At 39.5% G+C, this 18,839-nt stretch overlaps 1 protein-coding gene across 2 annotated transcripts in view; it reads right to left on the bottom strand.

Moving 5' to 3' along the window:
• PIK3CG (phosphatidylinositol-4,5-bisphosphate 3-kinase catalytic subunit gamma) overlaps positions 1 to 9,495 on the bottom strand; it is a 50,844-nt gene extending 41,349 nt beyond the window's left edge. The window contains exons 1-2 of one of the 2 annotated variants that reach the window (XM_069106984.1): positions 8,970 to 9,495; positions 5,128 to 7,137 (exon numbers count right to left, since the gene is read on the bottom strand). In XM_069106984.1, the coding sequence (XP_068963085.1) occupies positions 5,128 to 7,125 (1,998 nt within the window). In that variant the 5' untranslated portion in view covers positions 7,126 to 7,137; positions 8,970 to 9,495. The remainder of the gene's footprint in view (positions 1 to 5,127; positions 7,138 to 8,969) is intronic. The other variant, XM_069106985.1, reaches the window with a different exon arrangement.
• Positions 9,496 to 18,839: the final 9,344 nt, after the last annotated feature.

The following is an 18,839-nucleotide window of genomic DNA, read 5'->3' as shown; positions in this document are numbered from 1 at the left end:
TATCTATCTATCTATCTATCTATCTATCTATCTATCTATCTATCTATCTATCTATCATCTATCTATCTATCTATCTATCTATCTATCTATCTATCTATCTATCTATCTATCTGTCTGTCTGTCTATCTATCTCTATTTCTATCTATCTGGATATGTATCATAGTTATTTCTGTATAGATTGCATAATCTTACTAACCTGGAAGCTCCATGGGCACAGGGACCTCAGAAAGCTGCCCTTATAGAGATTTTTATGCAATGAAAAAGATACTATTATCAACAAGACTTGATAAAAGAGTGGGCATGCATGCGAGAAAGGGCTGAGGATGTTCCCTTTCTAAGAGGAGTCCACATTCCAGACACTGGTCTTATGATTGCAGCTCACCAGAGAGGGAGGAGAAATATATTGATTATTTAAGGGCTATTGTAAGTCCTCTGTGTTTTGTTTATTTTTTTTCTGGGCTTCTATGAGCATTTTCTATGGTAAGAATCAAGGTTATCTTGCAGAAGATTATGGAACAAAGAAGGAAAGGAGAGGGGGAAGAGAGAAGACAGGACAGGACAGGACTTTGAGTCTTGGCTCATAGACATACTTTCTATATAACCCTGGACAAGTCACTTGACTTTTCTAAAGTTTCAGGCATCTCAGCACAACTACTTCACATGGTTGTTGTGACAAAGGGATTTTGTAACTTTTAAATGTGAACTATGGACATATTCCATATTCTAAACGAGAAGACAATAAAAAGTAGAAACATTATATTTTGCTCTATAGAAAATAGAATCAAAGAATTTTAGAGCTAAAGGAGACCTGATATACAATCTCTCCCATCTCATTTTGAAAATGAGAGAAATAAGGCTCTAACAGTTGATGTAAATCATCTGTGGTCAAGCAGCTGGCTTATTACCAGAAGAGCTGGTAATAGCACCTGGATCCGCTGACCTCAAGTGAGTGCTACACCACGCCAAACAAATTCCTCCCCCAACAGTAAAGAACTGGTTTAACTAAGGATTATTGTTTCTTATGAGGGAGAGGCAGTGTGAAATAATAAAGTATTATTAGACATGAAATCAGGAGACCTGGGTTCAAGTCCCTTCTCATACACTTACTAGCTGTATGATCATGGGCATCACTTCACATCTCAAAACCTTTGTTTCCCCATTTGTAAAATGGGTATAACAGCTGTACTATCTACCTCGAGTCCTGCAGTATAATGATACTTCTTCATAATGAGTCTTTGAGGAAGGTACTTTATAAAACTTAAAACACTATATAAACATGAGTCATCATTGATTTAAAGGGCAGAAGAGAAGAGAAAAGATAAATGTGGCTAGAAGACTTAAAAAAAGGTTAGAGGTAGCTGGATTTGGTTAGAAGGGAGTAGAAGACATTGAATAATCAGCCAAAGTTGATAAGTATTATAACATCTGTATAGATGTAAACACACACACAGATACATATATATGTATATATCAATCAGATGTAGTCAGAGAACCAAAGAAATCTAATAATGATAATCACAAAGCAATAACAATAATAGATTTTTAGAGTGCTTTAAGACTTGCAAAGTACTTTTTTATGTTAACTTATTCAATCCTCACAAACCCCCTATGTTATAAATGCTCTTATGACCCCATTTTACAGATGAGGAAACTATAGCTGATAGAGATTAAAAAACTTGTCTAATGTCATACATCTAGTAAGTGTCTGAAGCTCCATGTCCAGTGCCACCTTGCTGCATCAACATGTTATTAACTTGTAATCTCTTTAAGTGTTTCTCTATAAATATCCTTAGATTATTCAATCTTTCTACTCAAGAAACAAGAAAATAGAAAGTGCATAGATAATACCAATTTTCCATCACCTATTTTTCATGGGCAGAGGGGTGTCCATAAGAAAGCATCAAAAATTTGGTTGGGTTTCTGATGCAATTTTTTCTTTTCACATTGTAAATGACTAAAAGTGGTTTATTAACCACATTTCTGTTATGCCAAAGTTCCTTCAAAACAAAACAACAAAAATCCAACCTTTTCATGGGTGTGGTCAAATAACGCAAATTTAACTGCAATGAAGTTGCTGCCTCTGAGAATGTATTAAGCCACTCATTCCAATAGTAAATGAGTATATTCATTCCAGTACTTAAAAAATAAATATTGGTTGAATGTGAGTTGATACTTCATTTTTGCAAAGTCAATATGTAATCAACTTGGAGAGGGTTTTATTCAGGTAGCAGGAATTTAAACACCCCTGAAAACAGTGCAGCACTTTAAAAAATGGTCAAAGTCTACTAGTGCATTGTTGGTCGAGTTGTGAACTGATCCAATCACTCTGGAGAACAATTTGGAACTATGCCCAAAGGGCTATAAAACTATGCATACCCTTTGATTACTGTCTCAGGAAAGGGGAAAGGAAAGGAGAAGGGGACAGAATTTGGAACTCAAAACTTTAAATAAAAATGTTTAAAAATTGGGAAAATGGCCAAAGTTATGTTTAAATTATGCCTGCTCATTTGAATTTTTAACATTATTGTTTCTTGATTTCTTTCATTCGAAGCAGGCAAAATGGAAATAACAGTAAAATTCCCAGTTCTGCAAAGTTTATTCACAAAAGAGCTAAAGGGAAATGACGTTGTTGGGTCCATGACGTTGAACAGAATTGACACAAATTTAGAGCTCATACAATTCTTTACATACAACAAAATGAGAAGATATGTTTTGTTGTGTTTTCTTTTTTCCTGAATTTCCTTAATACTCAGGCAATTAAATGAATATTATATGGAGGGAAGTAAACATTGGATACTTTCAGACAACATGTAAAGAAGTGCTACAGAAATGGTTTTTAAGAGCCTAATGCAAAGATAGGAATTTAATAGCTAAGGATTAGAACCCCTTGATCATTGGCAGGGTGATGTGATAGAAAAATACACTAGACCTGGAGTTAGAATATTTCCTCTGACACTTACCTAGGTGTGTGATCCTGGGCAAGTCACTCAACCTCTCATCTGTCAAATGGACATAACAACTTACAACATCTACCTCAAAGGAGCACCTTGTGAATCCTAAATTACAACTCAAATATAAACTGTTACTATTATGCTTATCTGGAAACTTTAGGGACAGCCTGTAAAAATGGATGATTTGGAAACTCACTGCCTAACACATTGATTAGAGAGCATCATTTCTAACATTTGTCCCTCCATTTCCTCCTGAATCTGTACTTTGCCAAGAAGTACAGCATAGTGGAAAGATGACTGCATTAGAAGGGGACGAGTTGAGTTCAAATTCCCCCTCTATCACTGATCAAGTTGTGTCAACTAGGGCAGGTTGCTTACCCTCTCTATGCCTCAGCTGCCATATCTTTGAAATGGGGATAACAGCATACTTGCCTGTGGGCAGAGGGCTAGCTCAGATGAACTCCTGAAGCCTGACCTTGGGCAATTCACTCCACCTCTCTTGGTCTTACTTTTCTTACCTGTAAAATAAGGGATTTGGACTAGATGATCTCTAAATTTTATCCAGATCTAAAGTATGCCTAAGAGTCTCTTCTGGCTATAAGACATTGTAAAAATCAAAAATTGGCATGGGCTCTTTGTATTTGTGATGAATGCCATCAAATGGCATAATCTTTTTTCTCTTGTTCTCACTTTCCAAGGAACATGGTTTTCCTACTTATCCAGCCCTAAATATTTATTACCACTGACCTGAGTACAGTATTTATTTAGAATCATAGACATAGACTATCAGAATTGAAAGAGACTTTAGAAATCAACTCTACATTTTATATATAAGGAAACTGAGGTACCAAGAAGTTGTATGATTTGCCCGCAGTCACACGGCTGGTAAATATTAGAGCTAGGATATGCATGCAAAGCCTTCTGGTTTTCTGCCTAATGACCTTTTCTACTACCCTATCACATCCCCTACGTTTATGTGTGTGTATACACCCATATATATTACATATACACACATATATGTATGTATATGTGTGTATATATATGTAATTTGGGATCATTGGGGCTCAGAGACTTGCCCAGGGTCACATGACTAGTATCTGAGACCAAATGTGAACTCAGGTCCTCCTGGAACTCTATCATGCAGTGGACAGATCCTAGCTGCCCCTCCCCTAAATCTTAACAGTACCTTCCATAACTCCGGAAGAATTCACTCTCTATAAAAGACCAGGACATTACTGATGTCAGGTAATAGACAAGCATTTAATGTGAATTTTACAGATAAGAAAACTAAGCTAAAATGAAATTGCTAGGTGCAAGAACCAGGAGGAGAGCTGCTCTTGTGTTTTGTCTCTATACCACACTGATATTCTGGATGAATAAGAGCCAAGTATTATTATCAATCTAATTCCCCTAGAAGGTGATGGCCCCTTATAGACCTTAATTATAATAAAAACAACTCACATTTATATAGTAATGTACAGTTTATAAAGTTATCACATCTTAAACCTCCCATAAATTCACCCCATACTGTCTTGAGCAGCAAGAAACAAACAGAATAATTTATTATTTGGTGAATTGGCTTCACTACCACCACAGTGTGTATGATGGACAGAGTGATGCATTTGCAGCCAGGGACTTGGGTTTGAATCCTGACTCTACCACTGGTGACCTGTGTGACTTTAGACAAATCACTTAACTTCTCTGAGACTCAGTTGTTCCTTTATTGTATGGCATCTGAGGTCCCTTTTAACTCTAAATCTGTGATACTATGGTGTAAAACTACTCTGTAGTTGAATCTGATTGATTTTCTTTTATAATGACATTTATTTTATACATTTGAAAATGTTATTCTGAGAGGAGGTCCATAGGTTCTCAAGGTTGTCAGAGAGATCCATGGCATAAAAATGTTAAGAACTGCTGATCTGCTCCAACCTCCTCATTTTGCACGTGAAAAAATTAAGGCACAGAGAAGTCAAGGGTCTGGTTCTAGGTTATACAATAAGTTCTTTGCAGAATCAAAACTTGTACCTGCCTTCCCATGACACCATGCTGCCTCCCTCCCAGTTCTGAAATACTAAACAACCAGCATTTTCATAACCAATGAATGAGGTGCTTGTGTACATGCAAATAAAGTTCTTGAGACTTTGCTTCCTTTAATAACTCAAACACATTTTACCTGAACTAGTTGCAGCAGGTAATGCAAGACGTCATCATCCTCCAAGCTTTCTAGCTTTTGCACTGCAATGGCTCTTACATTTTCATCTGAAAAGTTGCAGTCGAGGAGTTGCATTGTTAAACCAACATCCAAGTCACTTTGATCCCAAGCTTCTCTCCTCGCTAACAACTGGTATGTTTTGGCCACAGTTTCTTGCTGTCCCCATTTCACTGAGCTAAACAGCTTAGGATATGCTTTGGGATGCTTAAGGCTTTCATACCTAAAATGCCATAGTAATTCTTTGTCCTTTGCAGTGAGTGGGTTAAGTGGGTCGGTGGCTATGATTTCTTCCAGTTGTTTTCGAAGCTGATTGGGCATTTCTCCCCGCACCCTGTCCCCGTCAGGGTCAGGGGTGGGCCTATGCTTGGGCAAGGCTATCGGGTGGCAGTAATTGTCCAGAAGGATGGAGATTGACATAGAATTATCCTTATCAGGGTTGGTTGCTGATGTAAGCTTGTCAGCATTGATGCTCCCTTGGTCCTCTCCCTTCCCTGATATCTTCCACATGTGCAGGACATATTCTCCATGCCTCAGTAGAAACCGGTGGTCTATCAGCAGTAGGTTCACATAATAGAGTAACTGAGTTTTGCCTTTGGCTTCGAAGCTGGAACTCTCATGAGATCCAGCAGCCTTGGAAGACTGGGCTGGTGCTTTCCCACAGTAAATCTGAAGGTTCAGTAAAGCCCCTTTGGGCAAGTCCTTGATTTTGATATCAAATTCAAGCCACACATTCCAGAGCACCTCGTCTGTGAAAGGTTTAGAGCTGGTTCGTCTTTGACAGAGGACCTGCTGCCCATGTTGGATGTTTGCCTCCACAAAGACTGTTAGCTCAGTGTTCCGTGGGAGCACAGGGATATCAATGCCCTTGATCTTGACCCTGAACCTGCGATCACAATCCCACAAGGAAACAGTAAATACTCTCTCGTGATTCTTGCCGTTTATGGTCAGCTGTTCATGGTAGCCTGTGACTCCAGTGCAGTCGTCTACAAGCGGCCACTCCTCCTTCCTCACCTTATCCTGCCCTGGGTCAGGAGGAGTATCCAGCACAAGGTGAATCTCTTCCCCATTCTTGATGCAATGCCGGATCCACTGGAAATTCTTGATAGGTGTTTCACCCACAATATACTCGTCCCGGCCACAGACTCGAAGCACGAAGTCCAGCTCGCTTTGACTTTCAGGGATGTCCATCAGTGACTTCTTCTTAGCCATCTTGGTGAAGAAGCTCTGCAAGATTGTGCCTGGGGTATCATCTGCAGAGACCTTGATTGTCTGACTCGTGGTGCTCCTATGGATGACGATCAAAATGCAGTTATTGACAATCTTTTTCAACAGGTATGTGGGGAGTGGCTTGGAAGTCACCCAGGGGTGCATGGCATAGACTTTGGGGTCTCGCATGGCTACCTCCATGATCCGTGGGGTGACGAGCCGGCGCCGGGTGAATTCCAACTCATCGTCATGCACATTGCTCATGTCAGTAACATCATAGCCAATGAGATCGTTTAGCTGTTGCTGGAACTCCCGAGTGTCCTCTGTGGGCAGCTGCCTCTGGACCACATGGATCTGGCCCATGTTCTTATGGAGGTCTTTCCAGTACTTCACACAGTCCAGTGTCTGTATCAGCTGGTACTTGTCATAGATCTCATACCACTGTCCCTTTTTCTGGTAGAGCAGGAGAAACTGCTCTGGGGAGGACTCGTTATAGAATCCTATGGTCATGCTAGTCTTCATGGCCTGCATCCAGACCTGTGCTTTCAACTGTTCCACATTGCAATTTCCAGCAGCTTCCAGGACCACTTTTTCTGCGACTTTGGTGTTCTGGTGGCTGGTGGGCAGGACAAATTCTATAGAAATGAGTTCCATTGAAGATGAGCTGATGCCAGCACTTTGTGGCTTCATTCTCCTCCTTCTTCCTCTGTTATCTTCTCTCAGAACCACAGGCTCATGGTCCTCCAAATCCATGCCCTAGGTGAGCTGTAAGCAGAAGAAGGCAGAGATTTTGATCACAAAATAGCACTTTTTTCCTTGCCATATACTTATGAAATGTAGCAACCACAGCCCAGGAAATATTGTGCTTGGAAGGCAAAACAAGCCCATTAAAGGGCAACAAATGCATTTCGAGATCAGCAAAATATGCAGTTCAGGGGCTATGTCCTATGATCCTCCAAGAGGGGAGTAGAAGTTAAAATATCCTGCTTTGAAGGCAGGTCATCAACTTCCCTTTTCACAGTGTCATACTTCTTCCTGAGACTTAGACACCCTATGTAATTTTGTCAGTATTTTCTCTATTTCCAAACCTTCCATACCTCAATTTAGCTATGCAGCCTAACTCACTCTTTGTGGAAATTCTTTTTGTGTTTTGGCCATAATCTTTCTGCCCCTCTTTTCTGATTAAAACTAGTAAAGAAAAAAATCACTATAGATCCAAGTAGCAAAAGAACTGGTTAAAATAAAAGATGAATCTAGCAGATAAATAAACACACTAAATACTTATGTTGTAGAGGAAAGGGCATTGACTCTGGAATTGGAAGATAGGGGTTCAAATCCCACCTCTGACGGTTAGCACCTGTATGACATCAGGCAAGTCATTTAATATCTTGGGGCGTCAGTTTCCTTTTTTTTAAAAAAAAATGCAGAGTTTAGAAGTGATATTCCTTGAGATCCCTCCCAGCTCCAAGTGTTGCTATCTCTAAATACTTCAGTTATATCCAACTTAAAAGATCTGTCACATTACTATATGAATAATCATTCGTGAAATGTTTCTTTCTTTAAATCTACTGATACTTGGTATTTGATTTTGCTTTGCACGATACAAAGATTAAACAACAGTCAACCTGTGCAAAATAACTTTATTTTGAGCTAATTCATCTAATTAATCTCTGCCGCAGTAGAGATGTTCGAGACCCAACTACTACTACATCTCCCTTGTTAAGTGTTTTCTGCCCCCTCCAACTGAAAGAGATAACTCCACAAACTTCTCATAATGTTCGTCTAATTCATCCTTTGTACTTACATCCTCATTGGTATCAGAATTTGAATGCACATTTCTTACCTCCTTCACCTCAGCAAGCAGGGAAGTGTCTTGGAGGTAGAGACTGTTTGTTTTTCATCTTTATATCTGTACTAACCACACCCAGTACTTTGAACATAGCAGGTACTTAATAAATAAATATTTGTTGAATTCAATTATGTAAACCACTTTGTATTAACAATGTAACATGACTAATATCGCCATTAATCATTTAACATCAACACGATGCTGAGCAATTATACACGTTAATCATTGAAATAAAAATTCAAGTATGATTTGTTATTATCCTTAAATGATTAATATTGTCAATTCTACCAAAAGAAATAAAGTATGACTTCTCTTCCCTGCAGATATTATAAAGTATTTTATCATTACAGGAAAGTAAATTTTGAAATATCATGATGCCATACCCCATTGTATTATAAATAATTTTCAAATATTTGACTAAGTTTCTATCCATATTACCTTAAAGCATAATTAAGGGTTACTTCGCTGGAACAAACCCAAATTGTTCTTTTTTACAACTATGTTTGCAATAAAGAGTCCCCTAGAAATTCATGCATCTTAAATCATGCCCTATTTAGCTCTTTGGCATATCGCAGAGCAAACAAAACAGTACAAAACTCGTAGGCTATGGCAATACTCACACTGAGACAGAATTTTTAAAAAATCCTCAACTTTAAACAAGCAAAAAAGAATACCAAACACCGATTTCTATGCAACAACCAAATTAGAAATTAGCTTCCAAACAAAGCAGATTGGTCTAAATACTCACAAGCTTTCCTTTAGTCAGTCTTCAAAATGACCTGATGTGTTGCTGTCAACTTTGAAGAGATGAAGTCACGAATGCTTTGTGAATGAAAGGACAAGCTACTTTTCTCTCAGCTCCTCTACTCCCATTGAAACATCTCTGTTGCCTCCCCCCTCACTCCTAGTATATGACCTTTCTAATGCACCTGCTAAACTATTGTTGGAACCTAAAAAAAAGGGGGGGGACAAAATATGTAATGAAAATAGAGTGAAACTCAAAGGAAACATTATCTCATGAGCTGGCAATGGGTCTTCCTAAAATTACTTTAGGTGAGAGTATAAATTATCAAATTAGATATACAAAGGACAAGAAACTGAAGGAAATGTTACCTGTCTAAAAAAGACTGCAGCTATGATACTGAAGAATCACTTGTTTGGTTTTTAAAGCCAGGGCATTTTTTTCTTCTTCAACAAATGTCTTCTGTTTTTCTAAGTCTCTTTTCAAATCCAGATGCAGAGGAAGTGCTGCAGTTACCAGGAAGGAAGTTTTGACCAAGTTGATTATACGTATGATTGCTCATTTTAAATGTGTCAGAACTGCGTTTCCTGTCATAGCTAATAGAGAGTTGGAAAAGAGAGAGAGAGAGAGGGAGGGAAAAAAAGAGGGAGAAAGTGAGCAAAAAAGAGAGATGGAAGGGAGGAGAGAGAAAGCTAAGGAGGGAAAGGGAGAGAGAGAGCAAGAGATGCAAGAGAGAAAGAGACGGAAAGGAGAGAGAAAGCAAAAACAAAACAAGAGAGAGAAAGGAGAGAGAAAGGGGAGAGAGGGAAATGGAGCGACAGAGGAAGAGAGTGAAGGGGAGAGGGAGACAAAGGGAGAGGAGGAAAGAGAGGGAGAGAGAGAGAGAGAGAGAGAGAGAGAGAGAGAGAGAGAGAGAGAGAGAGAGAGTGTTTGAAATTGTCTATTTTTTAACTGTGAAAGATGAATTGGAATTATTTATACCCAAATAGAACTACAAATATGTGAACTACATATACATGTAAATTTTCCAAACTAGTTAAATTAGAAAAGTCTAATTGTTACCTTTATAAGTGTTAAAGCCTAACATTATTAAAAGTTTTAAAGTGCTGAAGTTTCGCACTGCCTTATTAGATCTTGAATCTGCCTTATTAGATCTTAGGTCATGGTTCCTACCCTTAATCAAAGCTATATGTAGATACTCAAGCACTTGGGGCAAAAAATCACTAGGGATAATGTGGTCCTAAGGTATGATTCCAACTGTGCATGGTTGAAGTGGATTGGAAACAGAAGTCATGGAAGTCTAGGTCGAGGATGCCAAAATATTTGAAAGAGGCACAGGTTGGCCTGAGGAGAGCATAGTAGACTGCGTCTACTCTGGTTAGAATGCTCTCCTGGGGAGAGGTGGGATCTCACCAGACACTGGGAGGCCAGTAGTAGTAGGTTGGAAGAAAGAAATAAGAAACACAACCACAAGGGCAGAATTATGCCCTATCCCCCCAAATGTCAGCATTTGGAGAAATAGCACAGGAGAGCCCTGTGCTCGCTCCATACTTGCCATGTATTTCCCTTTGCCATAAACACAGATTTGCCTTTCTTTTATGTTTTCATAAACTCAAAGACAATGTCCAAGTTCTAAGCTATTGAGCACAGCAAAAGGTCTCCCTAGTTGTTTTGAGAGGTCAGCTCCAGAAATGTCACTGGTGTAAACTGAAAGACAACAGTCTGTGACGAAAAGCAGTGTGTGACAGTGATTTTAACAGGAGGTGACAAATCAGTATGGATAGCCCTTTGGAAGTTGAATACCAGCTGACTAATAAATAACTCGGTAAACAGTAACCAGGTCGTTCATTATTCCAAGACAAAATGACTCATGGGGCATAGGTCCTGAACACTGGGGGTTCTGGTTCCCAAGAGATATGCTCAAAGAAGAGACTATCTCACAGCAGCCTTGGGTCTCTAGGTCAACTCCATCCCATCCTCATAGCTCATGTTTAAAGAGGGCCTTTTCTGTATAAAAGTGGTTTCCACATAACGACCTCATGAGAGACATAGTTCAAGCATTATTGTATCCATTGTACAGATGAGAAAACTGAGATTTGGGGAGCCATTTGCCCACAGCGTTGCACTAAGCTTGTGATTCAGATTCAGGTCTTCTGAATCCAAGTCCACTGTTCCTTCTACTATTCCACAGTGCCTTATAAGGATTTACATTTGCCACTGTTCTTTAAAAGCATTCTCTAATTTGGTATTCCTAATAACTCTGGTTGGGAAAGCTAATATAAGTATTATACTCATTTTGTATATAGGGAAACTTCCTCATAGTCACGTGAATAGTAAATGAATAAGCCTGTGTATGAACCTAAGTCTTATAACTAATTTATTTATTGCTAATTAATGGATTGCTTTGCCAACTACATAAGGCACTTTTTATATCCAAGATCTGGTGGTGTTTCTCAGGGCTGCCCTACTAACACATATGCTAGATGACGAGGGATTATGTCTCAATTAAACTTTGTATGTCTCACAGGACAATAATCTCCATACAGTAGATGCTTAATAGATGCTTGGAGAACCAAATCTAATTCAGAAATCAAACTGAATTCTGAGGCCTGAGGAGTATGAAGCATCTGACCCACCGTTCTTTGGCCAGTCTTAGGATTGTAGCATCCGGGAGGGCCTATGCTTGCTCTCCTCTGTGTAAATCATTGTTTGGGGTTCATCTTTTTCTATTTCTCTTCTGCCTTTCAGGTCATGGACTTCCTCAGTGGTGCCAGTATGAAGCATAACAAAGTACTGGGACAAACTGTCTCCATCATTACAGAAATCATTTGATACTATGCCTGACTATCAATCATTCAGAGGCAGTTAATCAACAGCCAGGATCACATGTCTTTGAAGGGTGTGGCCCTACGGCTCACTCAAAAGTTAGTGTTAGAATTTATGAGCATGTTCGCAAGTTCAAAAGCCAGCAAAGCTTGGACAGTAGAACAAAGGAGCCATAAAAGTTTGTCCGCACCAGCCAGCACTCCAACCAGGAAGAAAATTATTTAGGGAGAACTAGAGTGAATGTGTGTAGAGGAACATGGGAAGAGGAAGGAGTTGTGAGCCTAACAAACTTTGCTTCCTCAGATCAATCAATCAATCAGTAAACATTTACTAAGTGCCTACTATGTGTCATCAGCTAGGTGGCTTGAAAGCTCCCTTATCTTCCCTAGTGTACTGATTTTAAAAGGGTAATAGTGAAGAAGAGCTGTCATATGTCTTCCAAAACGCACATTTAAAAACGTGACTATTGTAGGTATGATGAGAAAGGCGGCAGGTCACACATTCCTCTGAGAGGCAGAATGGTACAGAGGAAATCATCAATTAGTCAATAAATACTAATCAATACACATTTATTAAGTACCTATGTACCAGTCATTGTGCTAATAGCTAGGGAGAGGCCTGCCCTTGACACACTTACAATCTGATTGGGGTGGGCAGGAGGGAGAAATAGTATGCAAATATATATATATATATAAACAAGCTAAAATGAAAGAGGACTGAAGGGGTGGCTAGGTGGCTCAGTGAATAGAGCACCGGCTTTGGAGTCAGGAGGACCTGAGTTCAAATGTGACCTCAGATACTTGATACTTACTAGCCCTGTGACCTTGGGCAAGTCACTTAACCCCAACTGCCCTACCTTACTCCTTTTGAAGAAAAAATAAAGAAAGAAAGAGAGAGAGAGAGAAAGAGAGAGAGAGAGAGAGAGAGAGAGAGAGAGAGAGAGAGAGAGAGAAAGAAAGAAAGAAAGAAAGAAAGAAAGAAAGAAAGAAAGAAAGAAAGAAAGGAAGGAAGGAAGGAAGGAAGAAAGAAAGAAAGAAAGAAAAAGAAAGAAAGAAAGAAAGAAAGAAAGAAAGAAAGAAAGAAAGAAAGAAAGAAAGAAAGAAAGAAAGAAAGAAAGAAAGAAAGAAAGAAAGAAAAAGAAAGAGGACTGACTGGTGTCAGCAGACCTCTACTAACATTCTTCCTTTGTCATTTATTACATGTGTTCTTGTGTAAGTCACTTTGTCTCCCCATTTCTCAGTTTCTTCACCTGTAAAATGAGGGTGTATGACTAAATGGCTGCTTAGTTCTTTTCCAGCTCTTACAGTCACTCATTTTAATACAAACAAAATCTACCCAATCTGTATATCTCTGATAATTCTATTACCCAGTTTGCAAACCATTTGGGATTAAAAATATGGCTCCTTTTTCTAAACCCTGAAACTAGGCTCATACAGTAAGTGAATGAACAGAATGTGTGTATTTTTACCTTAGATAACCGTAATGCAAAGATTTTTCATCTGTTAGATACTTTTTCTCCCTAGAATGAACAGAGTAACAGTGAAACAAGTACTAGATTTAGAGACCAAAGATCTGCATTAGAGCTCTGTTATTATAAACTATGTGACCATAGACAAGTGATAGTTTAACTGTGTCTTAAAGGATGGTAGGACTATGATGACCAAAGAGGGGGGATGAAGGGATCCCAAATAGTATAAAGGGAGGTGCACAATGTGTAAAAGAAAGTGTGAGGCTCCTTTGGGGGACCATGATCAGTCCAGCTTTACTGGATAGTGGGAGATGAGATTGGAAAGTTCATTTGGAGACAAAGGCTTCAACTTAGGACTAAGGAGTTTGCATTTTTATTTTTTTCTGAAGGCAAAGAGGGTTCACTTAAAGGTCTGGCTTTTGCATGCTGGTTCAGACTTTGATCCTTCTAAAACTGGAGGATCCACTTTGCCACATTCGTTCAACTCCAATCACCTCTAATGATCTTCCTTCTACACTGTATGTATCTTGTATGTGCCTGGTTATTTGCATGTCTCACCTATTAGAATGGGAGCCTAAAGAAGGCAGTATATCATTTCATAAGATGCAATGGCTCATTTCTCACTTCATGCCTTATTTTGGGGGTTGGATCATCATTCCAAAAGTGCTACTGAAATGTAAATTATCACATATTGCACTGCAAAAAGTGGGATCTGAGCTGTAAAGGAAGGGGAATAAAGGGTTAGTTGGAGGTAAGAAGGAAGAGCAGCCAGAACAGTGTAGTAATTTACACTGCAATAGCACTTACTAGCTGAGTGACCTTCGCAAAGTCACTCAACTTCCATCTGCCCCAGTTTCCTCATCTGTAAAATGGGAGACAATAATAGTACCTACCACCCATGGCTGTTGTTAGGATAAAATGAGCTATATTTGTGCAGATCTTATAGTGCTATGATGCGGATGCTGATGTTGATTTTCCTGATTCCTGCTAGCTCCTAATGCCTTCCCATTTCAGATTATATGCATATCTTATATTACCTACTTATCACATGTAGTCTCTATGAGCTCCTTGGGGGAAGAGTCTGTTTTTTGTTTTTCTTTGTATTGTCAGCATAGTTCAGGCACATACCGTGTTTCCCCGATAATAAGAAACTGTCTTATTAATTTTTTTGGACAGAAAAACACCAGAGGGCTTATTTTCAGGGGAGGGCTTATTTTAATGAACATTGACAGCAATTTTAATAAACAGGGAAATGTGAACAAAAAAATGTACCTTTATTCAATAAGCAAATCACTGGGGAAGAACAGGATGACGCGCTCACTGCTACAGCTCTGATTGGATGCAGCTCGGAGCGCGGTGTGCGTTTCACCTGGGGGGGGGGCGGTGCATACAGAGGGTACCGTAATGTAGCGTGTAGCGCAGGGGATCACCTTCACTACAGTAGCAATCTCAATAGGGCTTATTTTCGGGGGAGGGCTTATTTTAGAGGAATCTTACACAGTAAGGGGAGGGCTTATTTTCGGGATAGGTCTTATTATCGGGGAAACATGGTAGTAAGCTCTTAATTTATGTCTGTTGATTGACTAATTGATTGCTTATTAGTGATAAAGATATTTAACCTTGTGTCCAATCTTGGATCCTGGTATTTTGGAGGGTTGTAGAGATATGATCATGGTGACATACTGGGAAGAGAACTAGGAATCAGGAAACCTGGGTAGTGGTCCTAGCTCTGCCCATCTTGAAAACCTAAGTAACTCCCCTAAACTCTCTGCCTATTTCCTGATCTGCCAAATTCTATGAGGGCAGATGTAAGTATCTTACAAAAGTACTGTGATATTTTTGAAAGTATGGGACCTCAATGAGAAGAACCAGGAGTCTGTAGCTAGTTCAAGGCAAGCTTCCAGTAGAGCACGCTGCTTCATTCTCTATCCTTTAGTTATTGGAATAGTCTAAATCTCAGCCTCAGTTGCTCTCTGCATTTTCTCAGATTTCCTATTCAAGCTTAACTCTTCCAATAAACATGGAAATCACACAATGATAGAAGTGGAAGTTACTTTACAAGTCATCTGGTCTGAACTTCTTATTTTATAGATGAGGAACCCAAGACACAGAGAAGTGACTGACTGAGGGGAACAGAGACAGTAAATGGCAGAGGCAATATTTGAATACCATCTTCAGGCTCCAAAAGAAGTACTCTTTTGACTACTACCCACTGCCCTCTAGGGGAGTGGCTATCAAAGATTTTTCTGGTTAATAAGCTTTTCAGTAATGAACTAGGGTCAATGGACAGTTACAGGCAGATGAATTTTAGGTCAAATCAAGGAAAATCTTCCTAATCATTAGAACTGGGCAAAAGAGAAAATTTGGGGGGAGGAGAGAAAGACAATGGTTATGTGTAATGTTGATGGAATCTGAAGCTCTTCCATGCTCCTTTGTATTTCAAGTAAGCAGGTACTTAGCACTTTGTTTCAAGTTAATACCTTGTTTAAGCTACTTAATTAACACAGTAATAGTTAACACCTCGGGAGGAAGTTGCTGATGTTGTAGGAAGGGTCATAACAGGGAGGAGCTAATACATATATAAGGAAGAGCACAAGCTGGACAGACAGATTTTCCTGGGGTAAGTATCCTGGAGGCAGAGCAGCTGCTAGGGGAGGGGGGTAAAAGAATTTCTCTAGGTGAGGATCTGGAGGCTGGAGCTTCTGCTGAGACCTTTCTTCTGGTGAGATCTTTCCTCTGGGAATTTCTTCTGAGAACTTCCAAGAACCAGGCTGAGGAGCTACCATGAGTGAGAGAGGAGGATCCCTGCCTGAGGGAGACTGTTCTGTTGTGAAGGCTTGGGAATGTGGGTGTTTACTACATTGACCATGTGCACCAACTTTGTGGTTACTGTAATGACTTTGGCTTTCTCTTTCTGGGACTCAGTTTTCTGGTATTTGAATAAAGGCTTTGGTTCTATCCTCCATGTAGAGAGTCTGTTACATTTTGTGATTTACAACTATACCAGCATATTCATAACTACCATGGGTGTTGTGAATATTGCATTATTGTTACATTTGGCGACAAGGATGGGATCATAAAATATCAGGCCTCTATTTGGAAGTAGGAGGGCTTTAGAGGGGGTAATGGCTATCCCAGGATGGAAGGATTCGGCTTATTCCTCTCTAGTAAGAGAATGGGCCAAAAGCACAGGACTCTGTGAAAACTGGGAACTGAGGCTACAGAAGGGAGATCCTGAAGATTTGGAAAGATGTTTGCAAAGAATACCCATAGAACCAGGCAAAGAACTGGCAGGAGTGTGAAGGAGAGGCTGGGTCTTGCCAACAAGTTATCATCTTGTGTGTAAAAATAGAGATAAGCTGCTGGAGGAAAAAGCTCAGATGGCAAGGGAAATGGCTGGTTTGTGTTAGGATTCTTCTGTGGCACAGCATTCAGGCTCTCCTTTAGAAAAGCAGGCTGGAGGGTCTCAGGCGGTAGAAGAACAAGCTACTGTTACGTAGCCAAAAAGAAGCAAAAAACTGCAGAAAGAATGTGCATGCAGCTTTCATACAGACTGGGCAGAATTGCCCCAACAATTGCCAGGAGACTTTGTATGAGAACAACAGAACAAGGTTATATGAGGAGTCTTCTAATACAGAAGTTCTCCCCAGGCTAAGAAGAAGGGCGGAGAACTGCCAGGGCCAAACAGAATACAGGGAGATAATTGAGGATTTCACTCAACAGGAGGTTACTGATATATTGAGTTGATTCACCCAAAGAATGGGGAGTCTTTAGTGTCTTGGATGTTAAGAACCAGTGATGAAGGAGCCAGAGGAATAGCACTAGATAGTGTGGATTGCTTAAAATTCACAGGCATCAGTCAGAATCCTTTTGTATGCCAAGCTTTTAGGAATCACCATATGCAAGGAGGTAACAACAGAACTAATCTGTTAGCTTTAGCTGCAGAGGGATGCTGTAGGCAATATCTTGCTGGCTCTATGTGGTGTGGTGGAGATAAACCCTGTTACTCACTTAGAGACTGTATGAGAAAGCTAAAGGAGGAGGTAATTAAAACTATCATGCTTGGAGATGCAGATACATATCATGATATACCCCTAGGACTTCCTCATAGAAATATCATGGTGAAGACAGCTCCTCCTGCTTATAAACATCTAATTTTGACTCTATTAATTGGGGAAGTAAGGAACTCTTTTTTTGGAGGTACTGGATAAGATTTCACAGTTAAGTGACTTAGGGGAATGGGGAAGAGATAAATTTCCTCAAGAGAGAAGAGTAAATAGCCAGAGGATTCAAAGACAAAATAGGATTGAGAAGAAGAGAATTGTTTACTGCTCTTTGGACAGCAGGGGTGGATTTTGGAGGAATTGATGGTATTCCAACTGAAGAGCTGCATAAGATGTACCAAGAAATGATACTTAATATTCCCTTGAATAGGAAAGTAAGAACCACTCCTACAGATACTCCTGAATCATTGGATCTAAGTTTACCACACCTTCAGGGAGAATAGGAAATAGGCTAAGCCCCAGCCCAGATCAAAGAAATATATGGAGGAGATTGCAGACACCATATTGGTTTAACAATATATTGAAAGAACAGTTAAGGAAGTTAAGTTCCAATAATTTGTATCAACATTGGAAGGGTAATTTGTTCATGGCTTTACGTAATTTGAATAACAGACTATTGGGAGGAAGTACACCTCTAGCCAGAATGATGACCCCAAATCTGCAAATTAGAAAACAACAAACATATAAGATCCCAAATATTGAGTATTGAACTTTCAGGCTAGATGTCCCAGCATTGTATCCAGGAACACCTGGTTCAGCAGGGTATGATTTACATTTAGAGGACTTTTTGTTGGACAAAAAAGAAATAAGAAAAATCCCCACTGGAATATGCATAAGAATCCCTAAAGATGACTTTGGATCAATTTTACTCAAATCAAGAATACATGTATTGGCTAGAGTAATAGATTCTAATTATCAAGGAGAAATTATTGTGACATTCCATAATTTAGGTGAGGAGCCCATACAGTTTTGTAAAAAGGATAGGATAGTTCAAGTGATTATCATTCCTTGTAAAACAAAATCACTTGTAAAAACTGACCCGCCTTCTGAAATAACTATCAGAGAAACTGAAGGATTTGTTTCTACTGATAGAATAAAATTGGGAGCTAAAGTATGAGTAAAATGGAAGCCAGATGATGTTCCAAAGGCTGCAGAGATTATAGCACATGGAAGGATAACACTGTTAACTATTGTTTATTTGGGAGAAGATGATTACAAAATTGTATGCTTAACTCATATATTCTACCATGAGTGAGGCCACAATAGTGAGCTCCGGACTCCAGAAACATAGCTGATCCTATGTCTACCTTGTTTCTGGTTATTGTCTCCTTGTTTCTTCTTGGCTTTTTGTCTGTTCACTTGTTTGCTAGATTTTTTTTGCAGGCTTGATACCTTCCACCTGTAAATGCCTGATAGTTTAAGCTGGATGTCACACCCTGTCCACAACTGTGATGTGTCACCCCGGGACCTGGCATCAAGTACATTCCAAATGCTGGCCAAGGAACTGACCTCTCAAAT

The sequence above is a fragment of the Petaurus breviceps genome, unplaced genomic scaffold, assembly GCF_028583685.1.
Source record: "Petaurus breviceps papuanus isolate PSGF00001 unplaced genomic scaffold, PetGlider_PUasm1.0 84, whole genome shotgun sequence".
NCBI classification, from domain to species: Eukaryota; Metazoa; Chordata; class Mammalia; order Diprotodontia; family Petauridae; genus Petaurus; species Petaurus breviceps.
This window is presented reverse-complemented; position numbering and strand designations above follow the sequence as displayed.